Consider the following 23,154-nt stretch of genomic DNA (forward strand, 5'->3'; position numbering starts at 1 on the left):
ATTCTGAAGCTATTTAAATCTTCTATTAAAAGACACATTTAGAAATTAATTAGAAAGAATGAATGAAATTGAGAAAGAGTGAAAAAATTATTTAAAAAAAGAAGGAAAGAAGGAAGGGAAATCTCCAAGATACCACATAAAACAGAAAGACAAAATGATATGTTGTGTTTCCTCCAGCCCAGTACCGGTTCTCCACTAGTTGGAACATTGTCTGCTCTCTTCAACCACAAATTAAAGAAAGCAGTTCAGACTCATTGTGGGTAGGAGAAGAAACTGGACATGACCCTGGGACATGTGCTGTCCATGGCAGTAGTGCTAACCCTTGCTACAACTTGCTCAGGCTCTCTCTTCCTCATTTCTAAAAGCTTCCTCATATTGGTGTGGGAAGGAACTGTGTATAGTCTAAGTGACCTTGCCCAAACCTGCAGGATGTTCGTCTTGCTGCTTTCAGCATGGGCTCTTGGACCTCACAGGAATTCATAGCGTGGAGGATCTCTGTTGGCTACTGCTGGCACTTCAGTTACTTTTCCTGCACAAATCTTTAGTGATAAGCTTCCTGGGCTCTCCTAGATGAAGTGTTTCCTCCCAGGCTACACCCCCATTATAGTCAAGAATTCCTAGATCTCCTTCTTAACAGGGCAGTTGCCTTTCATGAAGATGTGCCAAGGAGAGTCATCAGAAGACTGGTCTTGGGCAACCCCTGCCACCATTCAGACTCCCATCATTAGTGACATGCAGTTTCCTGACAAGGCCATAGAAGTGCTTGGTAGATTCCATTTCCTCCAAGTTAAGGCAGGAGACCAGCTCCGTGTGTTCAGAGGCTTTCCAGAAGATCACAAGGAAGTGGTCCCTGTATTCTTTGTTGACCTTTTTAAGCATGTTTGCCTTTGTAATGGGCATTCATTTTACAACTGATCAAAAGAAAGTACACCAACAAAGTCACCTTCTTGGTTAGAAAGTCTCTGCGTGGGTGCTTACACAGAAACAGCTACCAGTTGTGTGTGTGTGTGAGTATAAGTATATATGAGTGTATATGTGTGTACATGTATATATGCATAAATATACCCAATCTCAAAAGTTTCTTGAAAAATACTAGCCTATGTGTGATTTACTGTGATATTCATTATTCTATTTCTAGCCCATACACTGTGTTCTATTAAAAATAATAATAAACGGGCCTCCCTGGTGGCGCAGTGGTTGAGAGTCCGCCTGCCGATGCAGGGGATACGGGTTCGTGCCCCGGTCTGGGAGGATCCCATATGCCGCGGAGCGGCTGGTCCCGTGAGCCATGGCCGCTGGGCCTGCGCGTCCGGAGCCTGTGCTCCGCAACGGGAGAGGCCACAACAGTGAGAGGCCCGCATACAGCAAAAAGAAAAAAAAAAAAAAAAAAAAAAAAAAAAAAAAAAATAATAATAATAAAGGCCAATGCTCACCTCTAAAGAGGTTTCAGATGTGCAGCCATAAAAGGAGAAATGGACAGAAACACAGTAATAGTGGGGGACTTTAACACCCCACTTATGTCAATGGACAGGTCATCCAGACAGAAAATCAATAAGGAAACACAGGCCTTAAATGACACATTAGACCAGATGGACTTAATTGATATTTATAGAACATTCCATCCAAAAGTAGCAGAATACATACATATTCTTCTAAAGTGCACATGGAACATTCTCCAGGATAGATCACTTGCTGGGCCATGAAGCAAGCCTCAGTAAATTTAAGAAAATTGAAATCATATGAAGCATCTTTTCTGACCAGAATGCTATGAGATTAGAAATCAACCGCAATAAAAAAAAAAACTGTAAAAAGCACAAACATGTGGAGGCTAAACAATACGTGACTAAACAGTCAATGGATCACTGAAGAAATCAAAGAGGAAATTAAAAAAATACCTAGAGACAAGTGAAAATGAAAACATGACAATCAAAAACCTATGGGATGCAGCAGAAGCTATTCTAAGAGGGAAGTTTATAGCAATACAGTCTTACCTCAGGGAACAAGAAAAATCTCAAATAAAGAACCTAACCTTACACCTAAAGCAACTAGAGAAAGAAAAACAAACAAAACCCAAAATTAGTAGAAGGAAAGAACTCATAAAGATCAGAGCAGAAATAAATGATATAGAGATGAAGAAAACAATAGAAAAGACTAATGAAACCAAAAGCTGGTTCTTTGAAAAGACAAACAAAATTGATAAACCTTTAGCCGGACTCATCAAGAAAAAAAAAGGGAGAGGGCTCAAATCAATAAAATTAGAAGTGAAAAAGGAGAAGTTAAAATGGACACCACAGAAATACAAAGGATCATGAGAGATTACTACAAGCACTATATGCCAATAAAATGGACAACCTAGAAGAAATGGACAAATTCTTAGAAAGGTACAATCTACCAAGACTGAACCAGGAAGAAATAGAAAATATGAACAGACCAATCATAAGTACTGAAATTTAAACTGTGATTAAACATTTTCCAGCAAACAATAGTCCAGGACCAGATGGCTTCACAGGTGAATTCTATCAAACATTTAGAGATGAGCTAACACCTATCCTTCTGAAACTATTCCAAAAAATTGCAGAGGAAGGAACACTCCCAAACTCATTCTATGAGGCCACCATCACCCAGATACCAAAACTAGACAAAGATACCACAAAAATAGAACAGTCATATGGATACATGGGTATACTGTAACATAATTACAATTAGCTTTTTAATTTTTCTAGTTTTTGATAGGTAAAAAATAACGCTATTTTTTCATGTTTAATATGTTTCTATGTTTATTATTCATTTGTGTTTATGTTTCCTGTTTATTGTTCATGAAGTTTGCCAACATTTAGTGTGGTCAGGTTTGAATGAAATTTTTATGTATAAAAAGTTAAAATTTGTTCTGAACATTTAAAATAAATAAATCACAATGTCACCTTGTTAAATCAAGAAATAGGTATAGCTATTTTACACAGTTATTGAGAAGAAATAGAACTGAAAAGAATTAAAAAAAAAAAAAAAAACACAACTCAGGAACCATGAGCTGGGGATGTCATCTAGATTATCTTTTTCAGACATGTCCACACTCAGCCCTTTATCTGCAGAATCACTGAGGTAACTAGCCTCAGGACATCTCCCCTCAATTTCTCCCTCTCTGCAGTTTTAGGTCCCCTTCCACTACTCACTGGTTTTCCTGGCCTGTCTCAACTGTCATCACTTCCCAAACCTGCCCACTCATACTGCCCCAAACTCAGTAGAGGAGGCACTGTACACAGGGTAAAAATACCAGACCCCAGCAGCCATCAACACAGCTCCCAGCCAGGAACACTGGCAGGGATGCAGTGAACCACCAGAATAGCCAAGAGACGTAGCTCTCCCAGCATTTAGCATCACTGGGTGACACAGAAAAGCTACCTATACTCTCTGCCTGATGGTAGGCACAGAGGATTCTAAGGTAGGTGAGGTGTTTGGCGTGCCTCTAGTCCTTTCATCCAGTAGATCTGCCCACCCAGACCTCTCAACTTCTAGCTGCTCGTGGTAATTCAGAGATTTCCCAAGCTTACTATCAGAAGTTATCTTGGACCCTCTACCCAGATTCTCCACCTTCTCTCCGTATAGTCCCTTCTCTACCTTATGCTGAACTCTAAATCCGGAATGCTGACTGCCAGCCTACCATGGGCTCTCTAGATGAGGTTTTTCATGTGGTCTCTCTCATGAACTCTGGCAATTGCTGTGATCTCAGAGCTTCACTAGCTAAGGGTGTCCTCCCTGGTTCTCTTGCCCAACAACTGATCATACTCATCAAGTCCTTGCTTTTCAAAGTAAAGGAGGGATGTCTTGTTGATATTTCAGAATGTAAAGTATGCCTAGAAGAATCCTGGTACTCAAGACATTGATGCAGAAATCCAGCTCCATATGGGTAAAAGTTTAATTTTATACTCAACCTATTTGAAAATAAGGGAATAAAAAACGAGACAGTATCTTTCATCTGAAAGTTCGGCCAAAATTTAAAAGACTGATGAAATAAAATGCCCATGAGAATGTAAGGCATTCACACACGTGAATCTGAAAGACTGTAAATTGGTATGGCGTCTTTGGAACAGAAGTTCAGCAATATTTGTAAAAAATTTCAGTCTGAACACTCTGCCCACTTGAATCAAGTTTGCACTTTTCTGTGTCTTTCCTGTGAGAGAGCATGCACATTTGTCTAAGATTTCATGTTCAAAGATGTTGATTTCAGTCCTATTACTCATAGCAACAAATGGGGAACAATTTTTATGTCCATTAGGAGGAGAATGATTAATTATCACACAAACATAAGAAGTAGGGTAATCCTTACGTGTCTTTTTCTTGGAGGGCAGTTTGGAACATGATGATTGGAGTTCTCATGATACATGATTAACATCTGTGCATAATCAAGACTTGCAACACCCTGATTGCTCCTGTCTTATTCTTCCTGAAGATCTTCCTTTCGAATGGCCAAAAGGTACGAAAAGATGCTCAACATCACTAATTATCAAGAAAATGAAAATCAAAACCACAGTGAGATATCACTTCACACTAGTTAGGAAGGTTCTAATTTTAAAAAAGCGTAATTAAGTGTTGGCTGGCATGTGAAGAAATCAAACCCTTGTACACTGTTGGTGGGCGTGTAAAATGGTATAGCCACTATAGAAAATAGTATGGAAGTTTCTCAAAAAATTAAAAGTAGAACTACCATATAATCCAGCAATCTCATTTCTGGGTATGTATTCAAAAGAATGGAAATCAGGATCTGTAAGAGATGTCTGCATTCTCATGTTCCTTGCAGCACTGCTCACAACAGCCAAGATATGTAAACAACCCAAACGTCCATCAAAGATAAGCGAAGAAAGAAAATGTGATTCATACACAATGTGACGCACACACACACACAGATATGCAAGATGAATTAGTTCTCCAGATCTGCTGTACAGCGTGGTGCCTATAGTTAACAATACTGAAAATTTTTGAAAGAGCACAGATCTCATGTTAAGTGTTTTCACCATGAAAGAAAACACCAAAGGGACACGAGGAAACTTTTGGAGGTGATGGATATGTCTGTTACGTCGACTGAGGTGATGATTTCACAGGTGTATACATATGTCCAAACTCATCAAATTGTACATATTAAACATGTGCAGTTTTTTATATCAAATATATCTCAATAAACATGGTTTTTTTTTAAAGAAAAAGGATCTTAGTTGTTAAATGAGTGCGGTGGATCTATGTGTGCTGTCGTGGAAATATCCTGCATTCATGTTGTTAAGTGACAGGGTCAAGAGGCAGAACAGTATGTGTGTTGTTAATCATACATGTGAAGTTCAATATATTTTTATAGCACATCTACATATGAAGAAGCCTCAGGTCAGCTTTAAAATGACACACATCAGTTTGTTAACTGTGGTTGCCTCTGAGGCGGGGGCTGGATTTTGAGGAAAGGGGGAGATTGTAATCTATCTGTAAGAATTTTTTGCAGCAAGAATGTATGTACTATTACCTTTGTAATGACAATATTAAATACATCTAACCACAAAAATAGTAGGTATATGGGACTTCCCTGGTGGCACAGTGGTTAAGAATCTGCCTGCCAGTGCAGGGGACACGGGTTCGAACCCTGGTCCAGGAAGATCCCACATGCCGCAGAGCAACTAAGCTCGCGCGCCACAACTGCTGAGCCTGCGCTCTGGAGCCCGCGAGCCACAGCTAACTGAGCCCACGCACCGCAACTACTGAAGCCTGCCCGCCTAGAGCCCATGCTCCGCGACAAGAGAAGCCACCGCAATGAGAAGCCCGCTCACCGCAACGAAGAGCAGTCCCCGCTCACCACAACTAGAGAAAGCCCACACGCAGCAACGAAGACCCAATGCAACCAAAAAATAAATTTAAAAAAATTTAAAAAAAAAATAGTAGGTATGCATTAATCAGATAAAGCAACTGATGCAACAGATAAAACCTGCAGACCCACAATGGCTTAAAGCAACAGAAATTTATTTCTTATACACATAAAGTCCAATGTGGGTAGGCAGGGGCCTCCACTGTCAGATGACCCAGGTATCCAGTCTGCTCCCATTGGCGGTTCCACTTCTCAACAAGCGATCTCCGTGTTTGCTGCTGAATGGGACAGAAAGCATGGAAGTGGCATACTGGCTTTCAAATTCCTTGGCCTGGAGTTGACAAACATTGTTCATATTTCAGTGTCTGCGTAGTCACATGAGCCTTCCTAAGTAGAAGCGGATTGGACTGAACGTGTAGGACACGTTTACAGGTGACATTAGGCACAAGGGAAAACCAGGATTTTCCTCTGGGGCAAGAACTGAGATAAGAGGCCTATGAAGGATGGTGAATTATTTTGATCTTTGTTGTTCAAAGACAGGGTATCTGTCAGGAAACCCCTGACATTTTTCCCCTCCTAGAACGACTGTGGGTTCTGAGGGATTCAGCCTCAGTAGATGTTTGTTAGACAGTGAATTCCATGGTCTTTTCTCATCTTCAACCTATGAGGGAGGCTTTCGTAAACTCACTCATTGGTGTATGTGTTCAGTGGCCTGTCTCAAAGAACACATTCCTTCAAAATCCTACTGACAATATCTGAGTCATTTACAAAACCCCCCATCTAACTTCAGTTATATCCCAAGAACCAGTATCTTCTGTAAGAAATGACTGTGATCACCAGCTCACTTGGAATATACTCTGAAACTTGTGGGCTGGGGATGGGGCTGTGGTAACCAGGTATCTAGACTTCACTGTCAGTGGTTCCACTGGGAGGGATGGGACCTTCACTGTACACGTGCAGAGAGTTGGAATGCTTTAATCAAGGGGAGGGCATATGACTCTGGACTGCCTGTATCACAGGAAACAGGGTGCAGCTCCAGAGGTCACAGTGAAGAGCTGGTCAGTGTATGAGGTTCCCATTTGGGCAGGAGGGCACACTGGGGAAGACCCAGAAGAAACATGCTGTAATTCAGGAAAGTGCTGGTACAGGACTGTGCCAGTATGTGGGCAGAGTCACCTGTCAGGGAACCCTGGGGCTAGTGACAGGGGGATCCTCAGCATATGAAACCCACAGGCAATCCCCAAATTGTGCTTTATTCTCATATTCACCTTCCTTCATCAGGATCGCTTTTTGTACTTTGACTAGAGTGTCTTGTTTTTTATTTATTTATTTATTTATTTATTTATTAGACCAAAGCTTCTTATTTATTTATTTATTACCTCTTTATTGGAGTATAATTGCTTTACAATGGTGTGTTAGTTTCTGCTTTATAACAAAGTGAATCAGTTATACATATACATATGTTCCCATATCTCTTCCCTCTTGCGTCTCCCTCCCTCCCACCCTCCGTATCCCACCCCTCTAGGTGGTCACAAAGCACAGAGCTGATCTCCCTGTACTATGCAGCTGCTTCCCACTAGCTATCTATTGTACGTTTGGTTAGCATACGGTATTTGTCTTTCCCTTTCTGACTTACTTCACTCTGTATGACAGACCCTAGGTCCATCCACCTCATTACAAATAGCTCAATTTCGTTTCTTTTTATGGCTGAGTAATATTCCATTGTATGTATGTGCCACATCTTCTTTATCCATTCATCCGATGATGGACACTTAGGTTGTTTCCATCTCCGGGCTATTGTAAATAGAGCTGCAGTGAACATTTTGGTACATGACTCTTTTTGAATTATGGTTTTCTCAGGGTATATGCCCAGGAGTGGGATTGCTGGGTCCTATGGTAGTTCTATTTGTAGTTTTTTAAGGAACCTCCATATTGTTCTCCATAGTGGCTGTACCAATTCACATTCCCACCAGCAGTGCAAGAGTGTTCCCTTTTCTCCACACCCTCTCCAGCATTTATTGTTTCTAGATTTTTTGATGATGGCCATTCTGAGTGTCTTGTTTTTTAATTGTATGTGATACATCTTGGAGTAGTGAGAATAATAGAGAATGAAAAGACAGAAGGTCTGCCTCAGGTTGGAGGAGTGGAAAAGTGTGGGCTCTAGAAAAATGTGGACCAGGGGTCTAGTCCCGGCTCTTTCACTTATCAGCCATGTGAACTCGAGAAAATTACAAGTTCTTCATCTGCAAAGTATGTCTAATAAGCCCTATCTTGTAGGACTGTTGGGATATATGTAATGGATATGAAGCACTTGACAGAGTAAGGTCTTTATTGAATCGCAGTTATCATATGATTTTTTTTTTTTTGTACTGCAGATGATACCACCCTCCCCTCTGGGAAGATTTATGTTATATTAATCCAAGAGGTATCACAGAATATGCAGTTTCCACCAAGTGATCGCATAAAGCTGCTTTGCAGGTAAAACAAAATAAATTCCCCCATTTGAGGATGTTACTTAATTTGTATGTGGGGTTGTCCACCCCAGTTGGATGCAACTCAGAGGTCATAGAATTTGTGTCAAGGACCAACAATGTCCCCCCTGGGTGCCTTTCCATCCAACTCACCTGTATTTTTATTCACTTCTTCACCACCTAATATGGAGCCCTCCCTTAGAGTTTGCAAAATTATACTCAAGATAACCTAATTAAAATGTCTTTGTGTGTGTGTGTGTGTGGTATGCGGGCCTCTCACCGTTGTGGCCTCTCCCGGAGCACAGCAGCCATGGCTCATGGGCCCAGCCGCTCCGCAGCATGTGGGATCTTCCTGGACCGGGGCACGAACCCGTGTCCCCTGCATCGGCAGGCGGACTCTCAACCACTGTGCCACCAGGGAAGCCCTAAAACGCCTTTTTAATGCCTGAGATATGGTTCTCAGCATTCCACCTCAAGGGCGTGTCACCTTTATTTCTCATAAATTCCTTGGAGATGCCGTGCATAAAACAACTAGATTGTGCTCTGTGTTCAGCTGCACTTGAACAAGAGCACAGGACCCCTTCCATTTCTGCCCGAGGAGCTTTTCCTGTGGTTTATTGATGATACTAAAGTAACTCTTATGAACAGGTTTGCATTCCAGGGTTTTGTCCTCCAACTCTGAGAAACAGCGTTTGTATACCTGGCCTCTGCTCACCAGTCCCACAGCCTCATCTAGTCTACCACCCAGCTTAAATTAACAGGATATCCCACTAAGTGATTTGTATTTTCCCCAAACCCCAAACTTCTGTTCCCCAGGGAATTTGTACCTTATTGTTTTCACCCTCCCTCTCCCACGTCTCCCAACCCCATCCCTGTCCCATTACCTCCTTACTCCTTCTTACTTGTCCTTTAGGTCTTAGAGGGTATTTCACCATCTTCTCTATATAATTATGGCTCCTTGACTGTACAGTTCTAAAGGCAGGGTGTTTTGTATCCTAGTTTCACCATTTATAACACAATAATTTTCAAAGAGCAGATGCTCAGTATTTGGAGAATGAATGAGCCAGTGAGCATGAGCTGTAGTTTATAAGTGTTTTATTTCTCCTACATTCTTTAATAAGCTAAGCAAATCCAGGTATGTATCTTTTATTTTTACAGAATAACAGACTAAAATGGATAAGGTAAACCAAGAACTGCACATTTTTTAACCTTTTTTTCTCCTGTATTTTTTTTAACATCTTTATTGGAAGTCTCCTGTATTTTTTGATCCCAGTAATTTTACTGAAAAAAATTTTCACATTGCCAAAGAAATGCCTATTACCATGCCATGTTTTATTGTTCTAGTTCAATAAATACGAAAGGTTTCCCAATTTGTGTTACAAAATAATAAAACTCTTAATCTTAACTCTATTAAGTTAAACCTAATAAATATGTAACTGAGGTCACTAATAAATTTAGGTTCTGAAATTATTATACCTTCTATTAAAGAAACAACATTGAAAATATAACAAAAGGAAAGAAAGAGAAAGGAAGGAAGGGAGGGGAGGGGGAAAGAAAAGAAAAGAGAAGAAAAAGGAAGAGAAAAGAAAAGGGAGAGAAAAGATTAAACTCTAAATTTACCATATAGAATAGGAACACAAAGAGGATATTACTCTGTGTTCCCTATAGACCCACCCTGGCCATCCACAACTTAGAATGTTACTGCTCTTTTTCCACAAGGAAAACAGTCTTCTCAGACTTCATCATTTGAACTATAACCTAAATAAAAAAGAAAAAAAGGTAAAATTCCAAGTTAGCAATACACAACAGGAACTCAGGGATATACCCTTCTCCAGTCCCACCCTGGCCCTCCACTGTTAGAACACTGACACACCTTTTCAACCAAAAAGGGAGGAACCAGCCTTGAACTTCACGTAGCCTGGGAGAAGTTGCTGGCCGTGGCCCTGGAGCGTGCACTGGCCATAGCAGCAGTACAAGCCCTGGCTGCCATTCTTGCTTGGGCTCTCTCTGCCTCGTCTCTCATGGCTTCTTCATAGCAGTCTGGGAAGGCACTGGGCACTGTATCGTGAACCTTGGCTAAAAACTCCAGGATTTTCATCTTGCTGGTTTCAACGTGGGCTCGTGGACCCCATAGGAACTCGTAGCGCGGAGGATCGCTGTTGGCCACCTGGCGGTACTCCAGGTACTTTAGCTGCACCAAATCTTCAGTGATGAGCTTCTTGGGATCCCCATAGATGAAGTGCTTCCTTCCAGCACGTACACCCATCATATTCAGCACTTCCCAGATCTCCTCTTCAGGGGCACAGTTGCCGTTCATGAAGATCACACCCAGCACCATCATCAGGAGCCCGGTCTTGGGTATGTTCTCTTCTTCATTCATCGTTCCATTGGAGGTGAGGTCTAGTTTGCTGACAAGGGCATAGCAGTGCCTGACAGGATCCACTTCCTTCAAATCAAGACCAAAGATCAGCTCCATGCGCTCAGAGGCTCTCTTGAGGATCTCACTGAAATGACGCTTGTGCTTTTTGATCACAAACTTCAGCATGTCTGCCTTAGTAATTGGCTCTTTGGTTTTATACTTCTGCAGCAGGAAGTGCACCACCCAAGCCACCTTCATTTTTAAAGGATCTCTGCGTGAGCCCTCAGTGCCCGTGGAGGATTTTGAGCTCTCCTTCTTTGGGCTGTTGGTACCTTCATCTGAATTGGTGCGTGAAACAGCTGCACTGGCGCTGGTGGTTCCCTGAGGTCCCTCAGGACTGCTAGGTGTCCCAGCAGCAGGCATATCCTGAGGCCTGTCCTCAGAGAGAGGATAGACAAAGGAAGGGGACTCTCCTGCTGCCGCCGCCGCCGCCGCCCCAGTGGCCTGAGCATCCTCCAGACTCTGGGTCTCAGCATGGGCCTGGCGGCGTTTCTCACGGGCACGGAGCTTACTCTTCTGACCTCGAGGCATGATGACTCTGGTCAGGGACTGCAGGCAGTTGTTTAATCTGTCAAGGTTGATGAGAGGTCACCGAAGAAGACAGAGGAAGAGATGGTGTGTATAGCCTCAGTAGGGAGATTTTTCTACCTTGGCTCCAAGAAAAGCTGCCTCTGCTTTTCCCCTTAAGGGTACCGTTTTAGGAACCCGCGAGACAGGGGCCGGCAGGACTCTGTGCACCTCCTCTGTTCTGCAGGAGCTTGTCACCTCAGTTCTAACCCAGGATACTAAACTTGACTCCTGACCAGCCCTTTGACTCCTCCCTCTGCTCACTTGAGGCTACCCCTTGAGACCAAGGATTCCCATCCCACAAATTCTGCAGGCGGAAGTGGAGGGGGGTGTTGGGCATAACAGCCACGCTTGAGCCACTCGGGGTCGACAGGGGGGTTGGGGCATGTCGGTACAGGGCGGGGCTCTGTGGGGCCGCTTCAGTTCTGGGAGGAGTGTGTCCCTTCAGTTCTAACGGAGATTACTCACCTGGACACTTCTCCAGTTCTGGGACTCCTCCGTCTGCTGATACGAGGCCACCCCTCTCAGACCGAAGCCTCAGGCTCTATAGCTGGTGTGACAGAAGTTAGGGAGAGTGCTTCTGGCCACGCCCACCTGGGCTTCCCAGCGTTATAGCAGAGGTGGGGTTCTGGGGGCCTCCCTCTCTCTCCTGGGAGGCGGAGGAATCACGCAGAACTCACACCGGGGTCTTACCTGACTCCTGACAGGGCCCGGGACTTCTTCCTCTGCTGAGATGAGTCAGCTGGCCTCAGACCAAGTTCTCATTTCCCTCAGAACCCCCAGTTAGAAGTAAGGGGGAACCTGAGCCTAGCAGCCGTGTCTGGGGTCTCCCAAGATTGACAGTAGGGGGGCTCTTTGTGGCCTCTTATTTTGGAGTGGGCTCTCCCTTCTGTCACCCTTCAGCGTCTTACCTTGATGCCTTGTAGGTGCTGGGCTGCTTCTCTGCTGACACCGCACCAAACCCGTCAGGTAAGGCATAAATCTGTAAATAATTTACGGAGAATTGACATCTGTGCACTATTCTACTCACCATGAATCAACATAATATGTTGCTGTATTTGAGACTTTTTTTACCAAAATCTATCAGTAATTTTTTATATTTGCTTCCATAAAGATCCTGTGCATTTTTGTTAGTTCTCTTTTTAGGTATATTTTGGATATCGCTGCTGTTTTGAATGGTGTATTTTCCATTACATATTCTAATTAGTTACTGATGTTGTGTGATAAGAGTCCTCCTTTTGGTATAGTGATCTTCTACACCAGCTTTCTGAAGTTCCTTATACATTTGAATATTTGGCAGCCAATTTCTTTGGAGTTTTTAGTTAGAGGATCGTATTAGCTCTTTTCATTATTCATGACTTTTATTTTGGTATTGCTGTGTATGGCTGTATACTGGCTATGCAATCCAGTCCCGGTTTGAACAGCAAAGTTGGTGCCATACCTCCGTGTCCTCTCCTGGACTTTATTGGGAATGTTTCTAACATTTCACACTTACATATGTTTGCTGTTGATGTAACAATATGGAAATTCCATGCTAATATAAGTTTTCTAAAAGTTATTACCATCAACAGGTGTTGAGTTTTTATCAATTTCTTTAGTCCCACACATGATCAAATGCTTTCTCTTCTCTGTCTGTTAACATAGTGAATTCCAATACTACTCTTTGTTAGCAAAACCATTCCAGAGGTGACACTGCAATTCTATTAGGAGATACATAGTGTCTGTAGTTTCCTTTGTGGTGATGTTGTCAGTCATCGAGGATCATCACTGTCATCCATTAATCCATCAGAACTGCTGAGTTGTAATTCTCCAATTCTATCTTCTCAAGATTATTAGCTGAAATATATCTATAGGTAGAACCTTCTGTTATCCTCCCTTTTGTTTTCTTGATGTGAGCCTTACAAGGCCCTATTTTACTGCCTAGAAAGATAGATAGATAGATAGATAGATAAAGAGAGCTAAATCTCTCTTTGTCTAATCAATATCAGAACAGTCTTTAGCCCAAAGTTGTTTCATATTTTTTATAATTTTAAATAACAAAAAAATCTTGCTTGAGAACAAAACCAGTTAATAACTGGTTGAATAATTCATCTTGCATTAATTACTATTAATGAGCAGCATTGGAATAATCAATGTTCAGGCCCTAGAATTTATCACATGACATATTGTTTGTGCCTACAGATAGTTATAACTTTGGAAGACATAGAAAATTTTCCTATGATTTATTCAAAGCCAGCTTTCTTTGAAGGGATATAGTTTCTCTGTTCTTTCTATAAAGCTATCCGGTCGTTATGCTAGTTGAGTTTTACTTTTTTCTTTGAAAATTCCAGTGGGGATATGGCAAGTAGTGTAAGTGTTATTACTGTCTTAGTTTATGCATATGTAGACATAAAGACCAATTGTGGCACTCTGTCCTCTGGGTTCAGAAATTTATTCAATATAGGGCTGTCCTGATGGACTTCATTTAAGGACTCCATTAATGTGGTCAACGCAGAAATATCTGATTTGTTTGAATAAATATGCTAATATGTTGCCTCAGTTTATTAAAATAATTTTCCAACTTCTCATTTCACTTGTTAGTAAATGAAATGTTTAGATTTTTGAATGAATATTTACTTCTTGAGTAGGTAACATTGTTGGTTGTTTCTAAGTTAATAAGCCTGGAAATACAGAATGTTCTAGAGCAAAGACACTCAAACTGTGGGTAAGGAGTCTTAGGTTTTTTTTTTTTTTTTTTTTTTTTTGCTGTACGCGGGCCTCTCACTGTTGTGGCCTCTCCCCTTGCGGAGCACAGGCTCCGGACGCACAGGCTCAGCAGCCATGGCTCACGGGCCCAGCCGCTCCGCGGCATATGGGATCCTCCCAGACCGGGGCACGAACCCGTATCCCCTGCATCGGCAGGCGGACTCTCAACCACTGCGCCACCAGGGAGGCCCAGGAGTCTTAGGTTATAAACTAACTGTTACAACTATTTTAGAGTTCTTTATCTCCCCCCTGTGCTTCAGCCCATCCTGCTTCCCCCTGAACGGTATAATAATGCCTTCTGAAGCAGAAGTCATTTAGGGTGATTCAGCCCCTACTAATAACTTGAGCCTTTCAATGGCTGAAGACTTTGTTCCCCTTTGCTTTCTGTTTCAGTTCGACTTGAACAAATTGTCCACACTTAAATCTGCTGTGTCCAGTACCATTTCAGCCCTTTCAGTGGCCACACTGCCAATGAAGGACTGAATTTCTGAAGGCTTCCTCATCCCCATGCCTCATTCTCTGAAACATCAGCTCCAGCCAGGATAATGATATTAAGGAGGAACAAGACATGTTAGTGATCAAGGCCATTTTAGAGGAATGAATGCACTGTCTTCAATGAGCCCAATACCTGTGACACCATGCTTAGACTGACATAGCCAGGAGTCACGTTGTCAGCTTAAGAGAACTCTGCTTTTGAATACATAACTTCACCCCTTGCCAGACAACCAAAATAACTGAGTAGAGAGTTTATTTAAGAAATAGAAAATGTTAATATGGCCTAGTAAATGGAAGATAAGGAAGTGTCCAAGGGTACATGTTACTGAGTCAGGGCCAGGACTTAGGTGAGGTGAGTGATAAAATAAATAAAGTTTCTTTATTTTCAATAATGAAATAAATAAATGCAAATAAATACAAAGTTTTAAATAAAGACAGGACCTGACCCTCCACTTGTATGATGCCGAGAGTGAGTGCCTCACTTGTTTAACCCTATTTTTAGCCAGTGGATGGTGTTTTTATTTAAAGGTGTGATATTTTCTCATCATGGATTTTGGCATTTATTTTGACTTTTTAAAATATGGAATTGAGACATAATTTATCTTGATTACTGAGATGTTTTTGGTTCCCCCCTTACCTTAAATTTTGAACTCAAGGTGAAGGCCTGACTTGTCTCACCCTAGCCCCAGTCCTGGTAGGTCTTTAGTGTTTAATATTGATCCTGGCCTCACACTTTTAAGAGCATCATTACTTAATGCCTTGTTTTAAATTTTAGGCATCATTTCACTGTCTGCTTTTGTGATCTTGAGCCCTAAAATTACCCTATATGAGACTCTGTTAAAAAAAAAAAGTTTAGAGTAGATAATGAAGATATTCTTTTTACTGGGTTGTTGGGATGAATAAATAAAAGTATATATGAGAAAATACTTTGTAAACTTTACAAATTATTAGTTGTTTAGAAATATTTATTGGGTTGAAACTTTGAGAAAGTTCTAAAAATCAGTCTTGATCCATCCTTTGAGATACCCGGTGGATTAATTTTCCATTGCTGCATGGCAAGTTATCATAGACTCAGTGGCTTAAGATAGCATCCACTTATTATCTCCCAGTTGTGTTGGTCAGTAGTCTAGGTGCAGTTCATTTGTGTTCTCTGCTCAGGTCCTCACTCTCAAGGTGTCTTATTGGCTGAGCTGTGTTCTTATCAGGAGGCTCTGGGCAAGGATCCACTTCAAGGAGTCAGGTTGTTGGCAGAATGAAGTTCCTTGTGATTGTGGAACTGAGGTCTCCATTGCCTTGCTTGCTGTCAGACGGGGGCCATTCTTAGCTCCTAGAAGTTGATTGCATTCCTTGCCGCACGGCCCTCTCCATTTTCAAAGCCCGCAGTGAAGAATCTCCTTCATGTAGAACCCCCAGAACTTTGAATCCATTTCACCAGGAAGACAGAGTCTTGCCCCCTTTTAAGGGCTCACTTGATTAGGTCAGGTCCACCAAGGATAATCTCCCTTTCTTAAAGTCAACTGTGCCATGTAACATAACCTGATCACGGAAGCAATATTCCATCATATTCACAGGTCCCTCTTGCACTCAATGGGAGGGGATTAAACAGGAGTGTGAGCCATATGGGGTAAGCTTAAACTTCTGCCTGTCACACCTAGAAACAAATAAATGATTGCAGACTTTCTGACCACAGTGGTAGCTGGAACTCCCAAGTCGCATATGCTATACTAAATTTAGAATGAAGGGTTTTAAAGTCTCTAGTGCTATGGGTTGTGTTTTTGCTTTTTGTTAAACACTTGTGCCTGATGGCCGTTAGCAAATACCAAATACTGGGGTATTTGGAACGTTTAAAATCTGATCAGTTAAGAGGCTTTGGTTTTTTGTTCGTTTGTTTGCTTATTATTTTCACTCTTAGTGGAATGTGAGAACTAACCTTCTCAGTATGTATCAATGTATGTGCAGTCATTCGGCAGGCAAGAAGGCATGGGAAGACAAGTTATCAACTACTACAAGATAAGTGAGAAGTACCCTAAGAAAGAAGTGGTTGTGACTGGAAAACTTTAATTAGCCTAGTGTCCTAGACTGTTTTAAATCCAAAGTGTGACTGAATTATGGAATGGGGCCCATGGGTTTCCCCACCCCATTCTCTAAAACATCTGTTATTGAGCCACAGAGATATGAGGGGAAATAGTAAGGAGGGAGGACAAATATTTTAAAGTAAAAATAATAATAACTACTTATTTGTTGAGGACCCATTATGTTCAAGGAAGTGTGCTATGTGCATTATAGTACTTCACCTGTGGTGTAGGTTTTATTTATTGGATTATACAGGCAAAGGAACTGAGGCTTTTAAGATGAAGAAGCTTTCATTCATCCATTTAGTTTTTATTTACTAAACCAGGAACTTGACCACAGTCATGAAGATACCAAAGGCTTAGACTAAACAAGACATAGAGAAAAGGGGTGTCAGAAGAAGTTTGTTTTTTTTTTCCTGGTCAGAAGTGGCAAAGATCCCTTGACAGTAGATAAGCAACTTTATTTAGTTTTAAGTATTGCATTCAACCCTGTTCATTACTTTCTGTCTTAGCCTTTTCTTTGTTTTTTTCTTTGTCATATTACTCATAATTTTGATAAGCAAAATGATGGTTAAAGATTGGTCTCAACTATAAACTAGTATTAAAGTCATTATAAGGAAAAAATTAACATGGTATTTATTATAAGGACATTGTTCACTATAGAATCATCTTAAGCATTCAGTTGAAAAGACCTTTAAGGAAATACGCTCTTAGTTTAGCTCTTTTATTTAAGAGAAACTGTTGTTTTTAAATTTGTTTATTTGTTTGTTTGTTTATTTATTTATTTTTGGCTGTGTTGGGTCTTTGTTGCTGCACGTGGGCTTCCTCTAGTTGCAGCAAGCGGGGGCTACTCTTCATTGTGGTGCACAGGCTTCTCATTGCAGTGGCTTCTCTTGTTGTGGAGCACAAGCTCTAGGCGAGTGGGCTTCAGTAGTTGTGGCGCACGGGCTTCAGTAGTTGTGGCTGGCGGGCTCTAGAGTGCCGGCTCAGTAGTTGTGGCACATGGGCTTAGTTGCTCCACGGCATGTGGGATCTTCCTGGACCAGGGCTCGAACCCGTGTCCCCTGCATTGGCAGGTGGATTCTTAACCACTGTGCCACCAGGGAAGCCCTATGTTGTTTTTAATCTGGTGGACAATTAGATGTCGGTTTTTACTCAAGTCAAAAGTAGAATCTCAAAGTCAGATTTATGTATTCTTAGAGCAAGTGAACATGTTCTTTTTTTCTTTCTTTTTTTTTTTTTGGCTGCATTGGGTTTTCGTCGCTGCAGATGGGCTTTCTCTAGTCGCTGTGAGCGGGGGCTACTCTGCGTTGCAGTGAGCAGGCTTCCCATTTGTGGTGGCTTCTCTCGTTGCGGAGCATGGGCTCGAGGCTTGCGGGTTTCAGTCGTCGTGCCATGTGGGCCCTAGAGCGCGTGGGCTTCAGTAGTTGTGGCATGCAGGCCCTAGAGCATGCAGGCTTCAGTAGTTGCAGTGCGTGGGCTCAGTAGTTGCGGCACACGGGCTTAGTAGTTGTGTCTCGCGGGCTCTAGAGCGCAGGCTCAGCAGTTGTGGCACACGGGCTTAGTTGCTCCGCGGCATGTAGGATCCTCCCAGATCAGGGATGGAACCCGTGTCGTGTCCCCTGCATTGGCAGGTGGATTCTTAACCAAGCAGGTGAACATGTTCTGATTCTATGCACTTTGAATACCAAGTTGACTTCATGTATTTTGTTCCCACTTTAATATTTTTCTGAATGTAAGACATTCTCATCCTTAATGCAGCAGTAAGTTATTGATAAGTAATTCAACCATGCACTATGCTGGGAGCTGAGGAGAAAATGGTGAGCAAAATGTGAGCAGACCCTGCCTTCCTAGAACTTATCGTCTAGTGGGAATGACAGATGTAAATCCAATAGACACGTATATACATTTATTACAAACTGTTAAACATTACAAAGGAAAAGGACAGAGAGATAAAATAGTGGGATACTATCTGATTCAATAAGTCTGGGAAGGCTGTCCTGAAGAATTAGTATCTTAACCTAGAAAAAAGGACGAATGTGAGTTAGGTTAACAAGGGTGGAGTGAGGTTTGGAAACTGTTCCTTAGGGGAACCACTTGCACAAAGGTCTGATTGAATAATAAAGTTGGCGCGCTGGAAGGACACCACTCAGTAGACTGGAGGAATACCACTCATTGGACTGGCAGGAAAACCATTTAGTTTTAGTGTGAAAGTCAATGGGTAGAGTGTAGTAAAAGAGTTTGGGTTTCTTCTTAGATGCAAAATAAAACAACTAAAAGTTTTAAAGCAGGTGAATGACCTGCTCAGATATGCATTTTGTAAAGAACACTGTGGCTGCGGTGTAAAAAAAAAAAAAGGGAAGCAAAGCAAAACAAACAAAAAACACATAGGAAAAAGAATTCCAGATACTTGTACTTGTACAGTATTCCAGGATTGTGACATCAGAGATGGAGAAATTTGGACAGATTAGAAAGCTGTGTATAGGTAGAATTTGCAAGACTCATGTGCATAGTTTGCACATGGATGGTGTAGGAGAACATAGTGTCAAAAATGCCTGCTTATATCCATGGCCTGTGCAACTGCATTCACAGTTGCATCACCTACTGAGATTGGGAATTCTGCAAGTGTACCATTTACCAAGAGTAGGATTGATAAGAATGGATGTAATTTGGAGGTATGGTTGGAGTTCGATTTAAAGAGGGTTGTGTTTGAAGCACTTTTAATAAATATGCAAGTGAAGATAGCAGGTAAGCAGAAATATATGTGAAGCTGAATATTAGAGGAGAGGCCTGGGCTTAGGATGCACATGTGAAGTCATGAGCAGGTATTTGAAAATGGAAGCAATGAACATGAATGAGATTGGCAAGGAAGAGCGTACAGAGTGAAATAAAAAATATGAAGGCAACCCAACATTTTAAGAATGGGCAGCGAAGCATACTTATTGTAGGAGAATTAGAATCTATAGAAAACAATTTAATCACCCATAATTCTGTTGCATATATATAAAAATTATCAATGTTTTGGTGCCAGAGCTTGCTATTCCTATGAATATCCAATAAACGTTTTTACTTTTAATCAGTAGAGATAGCAATTTCTTATTCAATGTTGATGAATAAACTAATCCACTCATAATATTGTTGAACTATAAGCATAATAAAGTAATGAATAAAGAAATAAATACATTCTATAAAGAGTTAAACCCATATACTCAGGAACTCTAGTTATGACATCTAGAGAATTTGGTGTACTTCAGTTCTATACTGTATTCGCTTCAGAAAAACTCATTATCACCATTTGAAAAATAGCACAAAGCGTATGTTCTATTGATGGCAGCATTATGCTGCTATGTGAAGGACAACTCATTGAATGTACATTATGATGGCAAAGTAGAAAAACTCATTATCGGCTTTTCCTAGACTGAGTCGTTTGTGTTCCTATTAAAATGAATATTAACTGTTTTTTTCTAATTTGATTTCAATTTAAACAGCTTTTTAAAATGTCAATGTCTACAAGCATAATACATTTTTTAATGCAACTAAAATTCATTTACAAGAAAAAATGATTGTGTGCATTGTACTTATATGTAAATGTGAAACTGATGGCAAAGCATATTGTGATTAATGTGTGATATTTGGTATTTACGTTAGAGAGGTCCTTTTCTGTTTTCAGTGGTACATAGTTTATGGGGTCTGTTGCAATCATGATGTATAATGTAAGACACCAGCTGACCCTTAGGATGAGTATGATATTTAAAAATTTATTTTTTTCAGAATGAATCAATAAGCTTTGAAGTAATTAACTTCTTCATGGCTTAGAGTCATGCTTTTCCAAAACTTAAGAAACTCTCCAGAATTTCAGGTGCCATTGCATCTACATTTAATGTTGTGGTGACTGTTGAGATGTGTACATTTATTGTCACTCGAAGGAAGTTGTTTACAAAGGATATTGGGCTTTTAAATAAAAATAAGTATTTCCTATTAAACTTTAGTTTTAATCTAGGTCTTTAAACATGAGTTTTAGATAGTTTTTTTAAACTCAGTTTTCATGCCTTGACATTTTTAAATGTGTAGAGGATTTCACTAAACAATAAGAAATCTCTGATATATTCATGGCAGTGAAGTGTAGGATATATAGATAATAAAATATATACAGAGAAGTATATCATACAGAGCTAATATATGAAAAAATCAAAAATGGTTTTAACCAACTCTTCCCTTTTATACTTCTACTATGCCAAACCATTTACCATTTGAATGAAACTAGTTTTTGTTTGCTTTTCCTAGTTCTTGGACCGATGACTGGATAAATAGCCCAAAGACAAACACCAAGAAAGAAAGGTCATGTAGCATTGACCAAGCCATAGCTGAATTAGACACAACAAGTTCAAACAAAAACATCATGGAGAAAAAATAGAACAAAACCAAATAAAACAAAACAACATACATATTTTATGAAACACAACCCTGGTGCAAGCATATCAATCATAATAGCAATCTGTTCTTTGACAAGATCTATTTTGGACCATTTGCACCATTGTGTAGCAATAAACTCACAATCGAGCATATCCATAATAACAGTGTTACAATAGAAATTTAGAAAAAAAGATTTTCCATTTAAAATTTTTACTTGGCTTTTGAAAAGAGGAAATGCTGTTTTTTTAGTGGAAGACACTGTACAAGAGATATATTATTGAAATAGTGAAAGGCAGGTTTTTTGTAAGGAGAAAATTTGATATTGCTAAAAACTGCCTCTAAATAAAGAAGAAAAAAATGACTTATATGACTTTAGTGTTTTCAGACACAGCATTTGATCATCTCAATGTTGAAAGGTGTGGGTATATATTATTGTTTTTCCCATCTCATGGATGAGAAAGGAAACTGAGGCACAGTTAATCTAAGCGATTTATTGGAATTGTGTAGCACATACATTTCACAGAGCATAGTGGTAAAAATTTGAATATTTTACCATTCTCTCCTCCTACTCCCAGGAACCAATTGCTCTAAATTAGAAAGATATCTTTTCTGGGAGAATTTTCTTCTTGGTGACACTTTGTTTAAAATGCTGTAAAAAAAAAAAAAAAAAAAAAAGGTAATAAAAAACAGGTAGAGAAATGCAGTGAACAGTAATAGTAGTAAAACTTCTAGTAATAGCCAAGTCAACAGTAAAGAATATAGTAACCAACTCAAGACACCACGAGATGATGGTGATGAGTAGAATGTATCAGAAAGTTCCTAGATGAATATCCTATCCTGTGCTTATTGAACTGTTGACCACTCCTTGTGTACAGCTGGTTAGGGGTGTAAATGATGCTTGCATGTGCCTGGTAACTTATAATAGACATTAAAAAATATTTGGTGAACGTGGGCTTCCCTGGTGGCGGAGTGGTTGAGAGTCCGCCTGCCGATGCAGGGGACACGGGTTCATGCCCCGGTCCGGGAAGCTCCCACATGCCACAGAGCGGCTGGGCCCGTGAGCCATGGCCGCTGAGCCTGCGCATCCGGAGCCTGTGCTCTGCAACGGGAGAGGCCACAACGGTGAGAGGCCCACATACCACACACACACAAAAAAATTTGTTGAATGTCATGATGAACATTGTTGATGGTATAAAATAATTGAAACTTATGTGTATTTCAACATATATAACCACATATTGATAGTGTGATAATTGAAATTTATATGTATTTTAATATGAATGCTTAGTAATTTTGCGTAAATAATTTTTGTAGGGAATGTTATTTTCAAGTAATTTCATGTTGCTTAAAGTCTCAGTTTGACAATTCTAGCAATGAATCTAATGTATTCAATACCTTGCCTGAGTAGATATGGAACCAGATTTTGCCCTGGAAGAGCTATACTTCTGTAGTTCTTTAAATAGTTTGTTGAGTCAGTTAGCTATTGTCACAATTGTGTTGTATTTTTAAAAAGCCCAAATTCAATGCATATAGCAAGTATTTATTTCTCCCTCATGCTTCTGCAAGTTGGCTGATAGTTTGTGATCTTGTCTGAGTTTGTTTGGGCTTGGATCCAAGCTGAAGCTAGGATCCAAGTCGGCTACATGTGTCTGTCATCCTCTTTGCTCCAGGGGCTACTTGTAGCCTCTTCTTCTTACAGCAATGATGCAATATGCACGCATGAGAACAAGTTCTAGGCCACAATCATACAAGCACATTTCAAGTCTCAATTTGTCACATCCACTACTATCCTATTGGCAAAAGCAAGTCATATGGCCAAACCCAACATCAGCGTATCGTGGACGTATACTCTTCTCATCCAGGTCGGGGCGGAGAAGGTGGGGAGTGAATATTTACTCAACAGTAGTCTAATCTACCATCCATACCTTAATCAAAATGCAATCTGCCTTTGAGTTTTTATTGTGGATCCCTAGAACACAAACTATTTTCTACTTCTTGTTACACAAAGAAAATAGTACAGTAGCTAAAAGTGTTTTAAGGTCAGCAGATCTTTAAGACTTTATTTGTTCATAAATAATGTAAAAACTTGAGTGTATGTTACACCACAGGCCTATGTAATCAAAGCTCTCTCAC

At 40.6% G+C, this 23,154-nt stretch overlaps 1 protein-coding gene across 1 annotated transcript; it reads right to left on the reverse strand.

Moving 5' to 3' along the window:
• Nucleotides 1–9,716: 9,716 nt before the first annotated feature.
• Nucleotides 9,717–11,260, reverse strand: LOC309798001 (melanoma-associated antigen B18-like; the record flags this gene model as incomplete). The annotated part of the gene is made up of 1 exon (XM_082646357.1): nucleotides 9,717–11,260. One exon carries the CDS (start codon nucleotides 11,258–11,260, stop codon nucleotides 10,220–10,222), a length of 1,041 nt encoding a protein of 346 aa, XP_082502483.1. The 3' UTR covers nucleotides 9,717–10,219.
• Between the last annotated feature and the right edge of the window lie 11,894 nt (nucleotides 11,261–23,154).

The sequence above is a fragment of the Mesoplodon mirus genome, assembly GCF_964341445.2.
Source record: "Mesoplodon mirus genome assembly, contig: HAP1_SCAFFOLD_1373, whole genome shotgun sequence".
NCBI classification, from domain to species: Eukaryota; Metazoa; Chordata; class Mammalia; order Artiodactyla; family Ziphiidae; genus Mesoplodon; species Mesoplodon mirus.